General features: G+C 42.1%; 1 protein-coding gene across 1 annotated transcript; it reads left to right on the plus strand.

Moving 5' to 3' along the window:
- Positions 1-2,582: 2,582 nt before the first annotated feature.
- On the plus strand, positions 2,583-10,597 carry AHSG (alpha 2-HS glycoprotein). Its single transcript, XM_054386123.1, has 7 exons — positions 2,583-2,786; positions 4,213-4,323; positions 5,566-5,650; positions 7,756-7,919; positions 8,211-8,318; positions 9,101-9,181; positions 10,021-10,597. The coding sequence occupies exons 1-7, from the start codon at positions 2,583-2,585 to the stop codon at positions 10,291-10,293; spliced, it is 1,026 nt and encodes a 341-aa protein (XP_054242098.1). The 3' UTR covers positions 10,294-10,597.
- Positions 10,598-14,626: the final 4,029 nt, after the last annotated feature.

Consider the following 14,626-nt stretch of genomic DNA (forward strand, 5'->3'; position numbering starts at 1 on the left):
CTGTCCAGGAGCCCGTGGAAGTCAGCTCACTTTCTTGTGCTGTAAGAGCTATTTGCAGCCACTACTAAAGGATAACTTTTTTACTATGTCCAGGACATGAAAGAGAGAATATAGACCTATGCTGAGCTCAATAAAAAGATATTTCTGCAATTATTGCTTCTTAAGTGAGGGTGCCAAAAAAAGGGCCAGTCGTGATGTGACACAGGCCTGTGGGGAACTGACCTCAGTAATCTCACTTTCAGAAGAGAAGGTGACAGCCTCCTTGTTGCATTACCTGTAGCCAGACTGCCTGACTGAACTTGCAAACTCCATTCCCAGCCATAGAAACCAAATACCAATTTCCTCACACATATCACAGCTCACCCAAAAAGTGCCAGCTGCAAACGTTCTACACTGCACTGAGCATTAATAATCATGTGGGAACATGCTGTATGTCAGCAAAGAAAGTCCATACAGTCAGTAAGAGGGGAAAGTCTTGAGTAAGCCTATGGAGAAATTGAGAAGTATTTCCTCTTTTGTTCTGCATGGTAGATGGAATACTGAATGTGAGTGACAATGGAGAGGGGAGAAAAAAGGTAATAAATACTGTTTGGTATTTGAGGGTTTAAGTTTTTCTTTGAAAATGGAACCTGAAGTTGACTGAACTGGGTTATATATTATATTTTGGAATAGCTAGGGCTTCACTGCAGAAATGTCAAATATCTTACAGCATTTGCAGCTCTGAAGTGGAGAAGATGTAACCTAAGAAACTGAGTAACGACCACATTAGATTTATAAATAAAGGTTTAGGACCTTCCCTGGGGTAATTATATGTCACTTAAGCAAAAAGCAATTTCAGTCTGAACCTGTTGGAAGTTTACCCTCATGTTTAATACTAGGAAAGGAAAAAGATTCACCAGTTAGAAAGTAACTGTGGCAGAAAAGTAAAGAGTAAAATACTATCTTTCTTAATAAATTTTCCTTGCTTCAAAGGGAACACTCAGAGTGTTTTTTGGGGATGCCAAACTATCCTTTAAGTCTTCCAGGCCGAAGTCAAGAAGACAAATTATCATCCACACAACAGAACAAATGCCAAACAACACCTGCTTCAAATGAGAGGAAAGAACTTACCATGCTCGGAGCAATGTTTTGCTGCAAGAGAGTTCTTCTTTTCCCCAGGAATCTCTTGAATATGCAAATCCTAGTATCCAAAACTCACCTCATCCCACACAGATGAAGGAAAGAATTACATCTTCTTTTTTGTCTTTCCCATTTTCCTTCTCCATCACTTAATCTGTCCAACCAACCATTTTCCATTTATTCTGTTTTCCCTAATTCCAAATTCTAGAAGAGAGAAGCTTGACTCCACTGCCTTATTTTTTTCACAATTATTAGCCATGCTCACACTGTCTTGCAAGCTGAGAAAAACTTATCTAAAGTGAAAATTTCTAAGCATGCTGAAATCCTCCTATTCATGTCAAATCTGCAGCTCATTCTTGAAATTCTTGAAAAAGATAACAGAGATTCAGAAATTTTAAAGCCAAAAGAGATATTTATTATTCTGCAGCCTGATAACTACCACAAAATGGATCATAGACACCTACTCTGAAATTCCTGCAGGAAAAACTCTTCTGCTGGTTGAGCTAGAGGCTATTGAGCCAGCATTTGTCTAGCTCAAGTCATCATACCTTAATTTACAGACCTTAAATGCTGGACACATCATAGAAGCCGTATTCCATTCCATAGAACACTTCTGTTTTCCATTTAGTGTTTTGTAAATGTGTACACTGCTAATGGAAATACAAACTGGGGCCCAGAACTCCTGAGCATTTAAGCAGCTTATTTTCACCTACATTCTCCTTAAAATATGTTTGTGCTCTTTAGGATCTTCTGCCAAATCCTCAAATCTGTACAACATATTCCAGAAAAATTTCTACAAGATGCCTGCTTTGCAAAATGGAATTCCAGGAACCACTGGAAGTATTCAAATTATTCAGAGAAAGAAAGAGCTGATGCAAAAGATTTAAACACTACATCTCATTTCCTATTCCAAATTAATTCAATAGGAGAAGTTGCTATATAATTACATTTACTGTGGAATGTGATCCCTACAATGGATTCAACTCCCATTTTCTCATTTATCTTGTTACTGATCTCACAATTTAGACTGGTGTCTGCTGAGATCTGAGCCCTAACAGATTGTGTCCTGTTTACAAGAAAGCTTAATTAGTAGGAGCATCTCTGCACGTTTAACAGAGGGATCATATTCCTCCTGCATGTACAGTATTTGGTTGGTGTCTAAAAATGGCTACATTTTTGCTGACCCTTTCTTCTTTAGCTGCTTTAGCAGACTTCGCAATATCCTACCTGATAAAATTTACTTTGGCCAATATTAATCAGTCGGTTTGATGTCCTAACATTTTCTTATCTCTTTTGTTGTTTGCAATGCCTCTTGGAACTGGGACGAACAGCAGACATGCGCTCAATGCAAAGTCTGTGGTATGTACTATATAAATGAGACCTCACTTCTAGCTACCTAGCTGCCATCTGAACAGCATTCTTAGATCTTTATTTCTGAAAGAGATCAGCTTTCCTCGAGTGCCATGAAGGCACTAGTAGCTTTCATATTGCTTGTTCAGCTTCCAATTCACAAAGCTGTACCAGCAGCTCCCCCTGCTCCCTTAGGCTGTGATGACCCAGAATCTGAAGCAGCAGCAGAAGTAGCTGTGGATTACATTAATAGCCACAGCCATCATGGATACAAGTTTACCTTAAACACAATCGACAATATCCGTGTGCTACCCCAGGTAAGTGAGGAGCTCGAAGGCAGAGTATTTTGTTAACCTGGAGATGGTTGGGACTGACCAACAAGCCCTGCCAAGGGCTGCGTCCTCACATGGGTTAAAGCAGCATGGCTCTGTCGATTTAAATGGGGCAATGCCACCAGGTAGCAGTTGAGAATCCAGGTCACTGGAATGTATCTCTCAAAGAGCAGAACAGAAAGGAAGAGAGAAATGTTCAGATATTTTTGTACAATGCTAGGAAGTGCTCAGTTTACAAATGCAGCATGCTTGCTAGGGCAGATCCTCCAAAATGCTGAATCATGAGCTCAGTAGCTAATCTGGAGGAAAATTGTTAGGATAATCTTTGTGATGCAGGTAATTTATTTGCTATGTACATGCCTATCATAACTCTATGCTATTAGTGATTTTGTAGTAGGCATTAATTTTACCTAATATCCCATTGAGGTGACAAGGAAGCCGAATGGAAATAACTGCAGCTTACAGTCTCATTTTCACTAAGATCTATTGTCATCATTGCAGGCATCTAGAAAGGCTGTAGAAATGGTCATGAATACAATGTATGCACCCATTCAGAAGCTTTGATTCTCTCAGAACATTGAAAATGGTCCCAGATATTAACAAGAATGAAATTCCATGGTTGTTTTCTACTTATTATGAGAGAGGGAGAGGATACCAACGTCATTTACAAGAGACTAAAACAGACATTAATGAGATTAGAAGTATGCCCACAATCACCCACACAAAAACACTGGTGACACTGCTTTGCTCACATTTAATACTTTCACACTAAAATAGCTTCATTCATTTAAATGGAATTACTCCTGAGTCAAACCTCAGAGTTAATCTCACAGCTAGGGAACCTCACTTCTGCCTTTCCACTCACGTGTCTTATCTTATTATTGCAAAGATTCAGGCACAACCATAAAGGATTCTGCAGCCCATAAACAACATAAGTATTGGGGCTGGAAGTTATCTGGTGCAATTCAGTGTAGTTCTGATGGACTAAAGGAAACAGGCCAGTGTGCACCAGTGTTTATTTGGTATCTGGTTACAGAAACACTAAGATTTTGCAACAAAGCCAGGTGCTGATTATTTTAAAACTACTAAAAAAAATAAAATCAAGTTAACTTAAGAGATCTGACCCAATACATAGAGGCTTGACTTTCCAAAATTCATGGGCCAATTCCTTAGCTGGAAAAAAAAATTGGTGTGACTATCCTGACTTACTCCAGCTAAAAAAACGGGCCCTGTTGTTTGTGAAATTAAAGAGTAAGGTCCTATGCAGTTACTCTAGTGTATATATGGAGTGCCAGTCAGCAAAAGAGTCCACAGCACAGCCCTAAAGAAGAAACCTGGTGATATTTTGTGAAGTAATTACTACAGTTTTGACTTTGTTTGGTTTGTTTGTTCATTTGTTTGTTTCTTCCAGGGGCCAAATAAAGAGATAATATTTCTTGAACTTGATTTACTAGAGACCACATGCCACATTCTCAGCCCTACACCTCTTGCAAATTGCACAGTAAGGAGCTTCACAGACCATGTGAGTATTTGAAATATCACTAGCTCAGTCCAAAGGTGCATGTTCAGTATGTTGATGCTAGATGCAAAGCTATAATCAGTTAGGCTTCCAAGCAAATCTTCTCACACTGTAAAAGCCTAGAACCACCCCATCACTTGCAATCTCCTTGTTGACTTAGTTGCCTTTGTATCAAGAACGATTTCACTCTTGGATTTCTTTCATGTCCTGTTACCTAAAGAGGACAGGTCACTGTCAGAATAACATCCCACATACAGTTCACGAATGCCATGGGGCCTTGTTAAGGGGATCCAGATTCAGACATCCGTGGTCAGTCCAGATGTCACTGCCTCATTGCAAACTCTAGACAGGGCAGGCTGTGTAACTGTGTAAACACAACCCTTTGGCCACATGGAGGGTGTTAATTAGTGATACTCCATCAAGTCTAGCCACCTAGTCCTAGTCAAGACTGCAGGAGAGCTATTCCCTTCAGACAGGGTTCTGCCTTCAAAGTCATGCTTAGCTGGAATGTACTGGCCTCAAATATTTTGTTGTTATGCAAGCGTGATCCAGCTGTGAAAAGTTTTCCCTAACCAAAGCAGTGGGAGTGTTGTCCAAACACAGGCAGCTCTGATTTCTAAGCAGAAAGCAGAGTGAGCAGCTGACAAGTTAATCCTGCTGTTCCTAGAATAGAGCCCAATTCACAGTGCTCATGACTAAATCCGAATCTTGATCCACCCCTGTATTTACCAGAGCTCAGATCCTGTTTACCATACTGGGGGAGGTAACTCCAACTTCCCAGTGAGTTCCCTCTTCCCAGTGAGTCCAGCTTTGCCTTTGCCATCTCCTCCCCTGCTGGATGATCTCACACGTTGCACACAAGGCAGCACATTCTGCTGTTACCATGGCCACTGACCAGCTGAGATTAGTGAGAATGGTATCAAACAGCTCTGCAGAAGGCCTTAATGCATAAGTATTCATATTCTTTGCTTTTTATGAGAGAGGAACCTGAACCACACATCCATAAATTGGCTACCCTGGCACTTCTGATGCTTGAAATCCAGATTTGGATCCAAATTGTGCAGCTCTGGTCTGTTTTTTACAACATCACAAACAGGACACGCCTAGCAGTGCCTTTGTAATCAGGATAATTTTGCCAGGAACATTCAGCCAGGGTCTGTTCTTTTGATTTTAATAATAGTTGCCCTTTCCAGAAATTCCTATTCATCTGAATGATGTAACCCTTTGATTTTTGTCTCTCTCTAGGCAGTTGAGGGTGACTGTGATGTCAAACTGCAGAAGGTGAATGGACAGTTATCTGTACTTGCTAGTAAATGCCACTCACATGCAGGTAAAGACTTTGTTGTTTAGGTTTTAATCTAGAGGCTGGAGTATTACTAAAGCAGTGGTTATAGTTCACAATCTTTTCTGATTCTGAAACACTGTGTATTGATATGGCATAGAGGATGACAGCTAATGGATTTTCTAAACCCAGATGATAAGAGTAATTTTTTCCCCTTTTCTGATTTCATTCACCTCTAAACGCAGCCTCTTCTCTTTGCTGCTCTTTACTATGACAATTAAGATACTGTAAGTCAATCTAGAAGCAATTTCCAGATTTGACTTAGAGATTGCTGGTACTGAGGCTTTTCACTCAGAGTTTAACCTCAAGAATTTGATTGCTTGCTGGTCTGAATTTGAGCTTGTTGATCTTCAGAGCCCTTTTGTCAGATGTCGCTTATTTATTAAACTAGAATTTTCAATATCGTAGAATCATAGAATCAGTCAGAGTTGAAAGGGACCACAAGGATCATCTAGTTCCAACCCCCCTGTCATCGGCAGGGACACCTCACACTACATCAGGCTGGCCAGAGCCTCATCCAGCCTGGCCTTAAACATCTCCACTTCCAGCTTTATTCCATTCCCCCTAGTCCTGTCACTACCTGATATCCTAAAAAGTCCCTCCCCAGCTTTCTTGGAGCCCCCTTCAGATACTGGAAGGCCACAAGAAGGTCACCTCAGAGCCTTCTTTTCTCCAGACTGAACAGCCCCAACTCTTTCAGTCTGTCCTCATAGGAGAGGTGCTCCAGCCCTCTGATCATCCTGGTGGCCCTTCTCTGGACACCTTCCAGCATGTCCATATCCCTCTTGTAATAGGGGCTCCAGAACTGGACGCAGTACTCTAGGTGGGGTCTCACCAGAGCTGAGCAGAGGGGGAGAATCACCTCCCTTGACCTGCTGGCCACACTTCTCTTGATGCAGCCCAGGCTCTGGTTGGCTTTCTGGGCTGCAAGTGCACATTGACAGCTCATGTTGAGCTTCTCGTCCACCAGCACCCCCAATTCCCTCTCCTCAGGGCAGCTTTCCAGCCAGTCACTGCCCAGCCTGTATTTGTGATTGGGATTGCCTCGACCCAGGTGCAGGACCTTGCACTTTGTCCTGTTGAACCTCATGAGGTTGGCTTGTGCCCACCTCTCCAGCCTGTCCAGGTCCCTCTGGATGGATCCCTTCCCTCCAGCGTGTCTGCTGCACCACACAGCTTGGTATCATCAGCAAACTTGCTGAGGGTGAACTCAATGCCACTGTCCATGTCACCAACAAAGATGTTGAACAAGACTGGTCCCAGGACCAGTTGCCATGGGAAAGCAGAATCTCAATTTTGCCTCCTCTGTGTGAGCTCTCTGCCCTATACAAGGTATCTTTTGTACTACTTCCAGTAATGGTGAGTGAATGGAACAACGAGTGGGGCTTTTTAGTCTGGAGAGGAGAAGACTGAGAGGGGATCTAATAAATGCATATAAATACATGAGGGCTGGATGTCAAGAAGGCAGGGACAGCTTCTTCTCACTTGCCCCCTGTGATAGAACAAGGGGCAATGGCTGTAAACTACAGCACAGGAAGTTCCACCTCAACATGAGGAAGAATTTCTTTACTGTGAGGGTCACAGAGCATTGGAATAAGCTACCCAGAGAGGCTGTGGAGTCTCCTTCTCTAGAGACTTTCAAGACCCACCTGGATGTGTTCTGGTCCAACCTGTGCTACATTATATGGTCCTGCTCTGGCAGGGGGGCTGGACTCAAAGGTCCCTTCCAACCCCTAATATCCTGTATCTTGTGAACACACATGCAAACAACAATTAATTTTTCATCTTCATTTTTCCACCATTCCTTGAGACATCTTTTTAACTGGTGTTGTGGATAGTTTGCCAGAAAGAGAATCGATTAAAAGGCAAGTTAAGAACATTTAAAATGTACTATTGAAGTCCACAGCACTTTTGTTTGCAGAAAGGCTGGAACTGCAAAAGTCATGTGAAAGAGTGCCATCTGTAGCCTGCACTGCAAAAATTCCTTCCACTGTAATTTGGAACAGACCAGGAAACACTGTTTTATGTGACTGAATAGTTTTCTAATGCATTTCAAAACAACCTAAAACTTTATCAAAACGTTCCTCCTGCAGACTCAAGTGAAGATATTCTCCAGCTCTGCCCTGACTGTCCACTGTTGATTACCTTGAATGACACTGAGGTATTGGCAACTGTTACAGAATCACTCAATGTCTACAATGGCAAAAGTACTGGTGCCTATCTCAAGCTCCTTGAGATTGGAAGAGCCAAAATGCAGGTAATTACTAGAACTGTGTCTAGCCTCTTGTGTAAACAGAGTATTTCTTCTGTGGTAATTGTGCAGTGCTAACTAGTTAGGTTTGCAAACAGATTTCATTTACTCTAATTTGCCCTGCTGAATTGCTCTTCATTTCCCAAGCATTTTGTGTGATTTTAGCCACAGGAATCCCTTTCAATTCAGTAGGAGATGCAGAGCTAGAAGCCACAACATTTTCCTTTTTATCTTTCCTCAAGCAGCTCTGCAGTTTCATAGTGCAAAGCCAGTTAAACAATTTTCCTGTTTCATCAGTATCACCCAGCGCACGTTGTCTTTGTTGAGTTTGCTGTGGCTGCCACAAACTGCTCAGCAGCAGAAGCTAATGTGGAGGCTTGTCACCTGCTGCCTGATGACCAGTCTGTAAGTATGCCAGCACACCAGTCCTGATCTCACAACAGCACACTGTGCTGCACTCACTCTTGAGCAGTAGTACACCTTTATGAGGATGAAAGCACAAGAGCTGTATGCCATCACGAGATGCTTTTCAGCAGGGAATTCCTAAAGCTAAATCTCACTTTGCTTTTCTCTCTGAGGTATATGGACTAAATCCTGGTCTATCTGAATATATTTCAAAAAGGCTTGAGGACCAAAGTGTCCTTAACACACTGTATTTTTAATCAACAGGATATATAATATTGATAGCTCTTCTTAACATGAACACCTGAGAAAATCAAGCTGTTTGTACCAGGCAGTGCACAAACACATAACAAAAGGGCAGATCGCTTTACCTTCCTGTCATTTAAGTGCTGTCAGCGTGCCTTGTTCTGATACAGAGACTCTTGAAAATTGTACTGTTGTACACTTTATCATGCCAGAATTCTTCTCTTGTTTCTCATGAAAATGTGTCCTAGGGAGTTGAAGTGGGTGGGAACCTTTTCCCTAGATTCTTACGTATTTTTTCCCTCCCTTATATCTAGACATGCAAAGGATCTTACTCTAGAACAACACAGGAATTTCACTTATTTTCTGGTTATGCATTAAAACAGGTTGGCTTTTGAGTCAAACAGCCTGAAAAGGAAGCACTTTACTGCTCAGATAAAACACAAGATGTAGCTATTTCTAAATATAACAAAATTTAAAATTGTAATGTAAATCTCATCTACTTCGAACCAATTTTTCTTTTCTGTGCTCTGCTCTGCCAGGATTTTGGTTTCTGCACAGCAACAAAGGTAATAAGACCCTCCCAGGACCTCCAAGTCAACTGCCAGCTCTATGGACATCAGGTACCAACTCCAGACACTCCCCTCCTTTCCAGAGTATTCTGGCCTACCAGTACTCTATGAAGCAATCACCCTGAGTTTACCTCTCCCACAGCAGACTACATGAGCTAGCTATGATGAGTTTAACTTTGTATCCTAAAACCCTAGGTAAAGTAGCTCATGGTATCCTATAGATTTCTGTGCCAAGAATTATGTCACCCCTCCCATCCAAGCTTGACAGTTTGTCCTCCTAGCCATCTGGCAGCTTCACATGTCTGGTAGGGCAAAGGGAACCAAACTGTGCTCAGCTAGGGGGTGGGGCAGAGAGATGTAAAACATAAATGAGCCATTTTTGGTAGATTAAATCAGCTGGGTTTTTTTGCTTGTAGTTCTTAATACTGTACTGAATTCAGCAAGCCTGACCTGCACTGCTACAGCAATAGGAGGGAAACATATGCATTGGACTTGAGTGCTCTCCAGGTACTTTAGTCTCCATTAGGTCTGAGAAGGGATAGGTGGTGGCTGAATACTTCCCATGGACCAGAGCTCTTGGTAACACAACAGTAATTAGATGACTAGGAGGTAGAGGAAAGAAAGAATAAAGACAACTGGTCTTGAATGTTTCATCAGCTGCACAGGTGGCCCTGAAAGTTCACAGACTTTGATGCTAATGATCTACTGAATATGTTCCTGGAGTCCTGTGTATGTGTTCAAATGCAATCAAACTTCTATGACTGCCAGGAATGTTTGGTACCTGGGTTGGAGGCCTATATCTAGTTAGGAGCAGGGTACCTAGTAAGGTATCGATGACCTGTGTATCGTAAGCCCCAAGTCACTGAACACAAACTGTTTTTCTTTCCCAGCCTGGAGTTACCTACTCTCCACCAGGTCAAGCTACATCAGGACTGGTGCCTGGAGTTGTGCAAGGCTTCACAAACCATAATCTCAGGCTTTCCCATAATAACCCTCTTGCATCTGAATCCTTCTCTTCAGAATTTTCTGCTTCCATGCTTCCAGCAAAATCTGTAGCGCGGAGAGCAGTTGCAGGGGTTGCTCAGCATGACAAAGTACCTCGCCCAGTTGGCTTTGTGCCTCCTCCTCCATGCCCTGGGAAGATTCGTCATTTCAAGATATAGGCTGTGTTACAGACATGGCAATACAGATAACTGAAAGATCAGTGTGCAGCAGCAACACACGGACCAGATCATCAAGTTCAAATAGGTGAGAATGTTTGAGCCCAAATGACTTTTACTCTCCAGAGAGCAGAGCCATGGCCAGGATCTTGCAAAGGCCTGCTTCAAAATACAGGTGCTCACAACACATAGCTGTTGTTTTCTCTACATACAGAGATGCTCTATTCAGAATACAGAAAATATTGTTGCAATGAAACTGTTGTAAGAGCTATACAATAGTTGTATCTTTGTGACAGAAACACCACCCCAAAGGTCACTTCACAATAAAACATTGAACAGAAATGCTCTGGCATGTTTTATCTGTGTATATTTTCATTTAGTTGTCAAGTATCTCCTTCACAGCATTATGAGTCACATTCTGGGCTTGATTTCAAAAACAGTAAGCTCCTGCACTTCTCATCAGCTTCACTGGGATGTGTGGGTGCTGAGTGCCGCAGAAAATCAGGTCAGTCCTTTCTTTTGATCAGGCACCAATAACACTGAGGAAGTGTCAGGGAAAAATGTATTTTTCCCTTCCACCTGTAGTATTTCCTAGACTATAACTACTTTTAATACCCACCAGAAATACCTCAGTACTTCTGGACATGGCATAAAAGCATCCATGTCTATGAAAAGAATAAGGAATGAGGAAATTTCTATTGCTGTGCAGGCTGAAAGCATCAATCCTTCCAGACAAAGATGTGTATTCTCTGTCTTCCACCAGGTGCAATACTGTCACAGGGTACTGTATGGCCTGTGTGCATATGAGGGAATATCAATTCAAGGGAATAAAAATATACTACAGGCATGTGTCTCATATAATAGGATCCAGACAGTGATGGTAATTTACCATTGCCCTAATAGTCAAATCTTCCTTGAATTTCTGACACGTTAGCATCTATTCTAGGTAGAGAATAATAACAATAAGGGACAGGGGCCAGAAAGATCTTTATTGCCAGCCAGACTTGAATTCTGCAGGCCTAGGGGAGCAGTCTCAAAGATAGTCATGAATCTTTAACCAGCAACAGCACTTGCTAAGAGATAATTATCATGCAGGCAGCAAAAGCTGCAGAACACATGTCATTTCTGAACCATTTCAAAGAACCTATTCCTGTTCTCCTAGTTATAACCTTCCAGTATCCAGTAAGCAACACAACTAACATTTGTTCTTAGTGACAGTACAAGAAGTTGCTGCACAGAAAGGTTCTGCTCTGCTACGTCAAGGGGGAAAGGAAAAACCATAGGTACTTGTGGCAGTGCTTCAAGTGGGTGTGTGGAGGGGAAGGGAAAGAAAAAGGGAAATCACGCCAGGCTCTATAAGCCACACTCTGATGTGATGGTAACACACTGCTGACAAGCTCTCCCCACCAAGGCAGCAGCTCTCATGTTTCAGGAATATGCTGAGTTCTTACAGAAGTGTGTTGCAGGCAATTGCACCAGCTACTGCCAGTCATTGCTCAGCAATTTTTTGCTTCTCTGCAAAGCAGTGACTCCAACACATTCTGTATGCAGCCATTCCTTCCAAAAGTGCTAGTACTAAGCTGCAGAAATTTCTGAAAGTGGTAGGGTAGGTGATCCTCCCATCCCACTCCATGAGACAAAGTACAGCATTTAGTAACATCAGATACTCATGAGAATGAGTTTTTAACTCAGCTGGAACAATTATTTTTCCTAGCTTTTGTATTTTTTAAACTAGGAATTGCTTTAACTAAACCACACAAAACTGTCTCTTTTATCCTGAAGTGGGCACTAAGTTATAGACGAGACAGTGTCTTCCAGGCATTGAAAATTCTCTGATGGCAGAAACAGTATATTTATAAAAGTGATCTCTGCCCATGGGGATCTCTGAACTCTCTAACTGCTGCATTTTCTTGTTGCTTGTTCCAACCACATAAAGCAAGGATATGTTGCTGAACATCTGCAGCCTCCACACTCCACAGATGTTCTCTTACACCTTGGCATTGCTACTCCATTGTTTCCTAAAACAGGAGGGGGAAAAAACAGAGGCAGAATTGCTCTGTGCATTCCAATTAGTTGCTGCACCTCATCTTTCTCCTTAACACCTTTCTTCTTAAGGACATATTTTGCCCTCTTAAGGAGAAGTTTTCCATGACTGCTTTGAAGCAGTCACTTTGTCTCCCTGCAGTGTGTCCCTGTATCCACATACCTGGGTCGTAGTAACAGAGTCAGTATTTTGTAATAGATGCCCTGGGCAATGAGTGCTATGAAATGGCAATACATAAAATACAAATATGTCTCCATCCCTGCAATGCCACATGAATAGTTTTGTCAGGTCTGCATCACTAGCTGACAATGTTTTTCAGCTTTTTCAAACCCTGTTTTGCTAAAGCATATGTATTTTATGTTCTGCTTTGGCTACACATGCTCAGATTTCCCAGCTGTGTCCATGTTTTGAGTTTAGCTACTTCAACAGAGAATTTTTTTCCTTTCCTTCTTCCTGTGGAAGAAAGAATACAAAGAACAGAGTCAGGGATAAAACAATTCCCCATTATAAGAGGCAGTGACACAGGCAGTACTAATTGGTACCCATCTCCACAGAAATGACACGTAGTGTAAGCATAAGGAAAATGAGTTCTTAGCCTTTAGCTGCAGAGGAAGCATCTCCAGGCACAAGGAACAATGTGAGCAAGTCTGCATTGCTGCTTTTGCCATTCCTGTACTATGGCTACTGCAGTATTTCTCAACATTCATCCCTTGTATCCCTTCCTTCCAGGATGCAGTCTGGACTTTTATCCCTCACCTTGAGTTTGCAAAGCAACTAGCAACACAGCAGGTGGCTCAACCTTGCAGCCATGTGCCCCTTCTGTCCTGCTGTCTGAGGTTGCCACTAAACAAATTCTTGTTCAAACACTTTCAGGCCCAGTGCTACTGCTGATCTTTCTGGTTGTATGTATAATCATACCCAGCTTTCTATGGACATTCCCTTAGACAGGTTCTTCTGCCTCCCAGAAAAACATGCCTTGAGCATTGTTGGGCTAAATAGCTGAGATTCTTTTTAACACCAGGGAAAAAAACATGACAATATATAAAATTTTAAATCCCCTAATTTTTACAGTAGTATTAAATAGAGACAAGTATGTCTTTTACTTGCACTTTTCCTCCCTCACTCAACCAGGGACAACCCTCAAACCTCAGTGTTATCCAGCAGATAGCTGTGATCACAAAGACTCCCAGGACAGAAAATGAGGGCCAGGGCAATGGTTACCCAGCTTCTGGCATCCTTCAAGGTGCAATACTGCAGAACTGCCCCTTAGTAGAAAATTATGACTTTCACTGGGATCTTCTCCAAGTAATGGTGGTTGTCACTTCTCCAGATCTTTAAGATAACAGCTATTTGTACAGCTATTTCCCTCTGTTTCCTGACAGGTTGGCCACAATGCACACTGCTGTCATTTCAAACTAAACTTTCTCCAGGCAGAATTTTCCATGACCCTTTTTAATCCATACTCAGCAGAACACTTGAGAATCAATACTGACCACAGAGCAGTCTCTCAGTTGGCAAATCAACCTCTAAATTCCACAGTGAGAGGATAAGTCAAAGGTACAAATAAACCTGCACAGCTTAGCTTGTGCTCTGTGACACTATGAGAGGAATAGCTAAGTCAGTGAATGGCTTCCCCTAGAGTCACAGTCTCCAGTCACACCAGGATTGTATTATTTATTGTTTCTGAAAATGAACAAAAGCAGAGCACTGAGTAGTGCTAAAATAATTAAAATAGTGACATTGTTGAACCAATTTCCTTTGTTCCTCAGCCTACAGCCACAGGCCTTTGATTCTCCAGTGACTTCCTACAGTTTAAACTGGGGTAGATTGTGGAAGTGGTTAGAGAAGCCAAGGAGCTAAAGACTAAGCAGGAGACTGTTTTCCTTGAGCCTATTCTGGCCACACAATGTAAGAGAGATAATAGCACTGAACAAGAGAAAACTAAGGTCCTAAACCCTCCGGCCAAGAGCCAGTTACAGGATAAGTAGCTGCAGCTTACAGAGAAGTCTGGACTAAATCTGGGAGAGCTATGCAAGGAGATGTGAACTGGCAAAGAAACAACTGATTCAAACAACAAGAAGAGTAATTCACAGTCAAAAAATGAGCAGGAGACAAAAAGAGCAAGGAAGAAGGCACTGGCTACAAGAAACCAAATGAAGGCAGTTCACTCTCCAGTTTACACTATATGGTCTCTCTTCCTTAAAAAGTTCTTTCTGCCAGATTCCCCCCTTCAGAACTTTGGCAGCGAGACAAGTGCAAACAGCCCCAGACCTACAACTTTCTTACAAACCA

This window comes from Indicator indicator, chromosome 13 (genome assembly GCF_027791375.1).
Source record: "Indicator indicator isolate 239-I01 chromosome 13, UM_Iind_1.1, whole genome shotgun sequence".
NCBI classification, from domain to species: Eukaryota; Metazoa; Chordata; class Aves; order Piciformes; family Indicatoridae; genus Indicator; species Indicator indicator.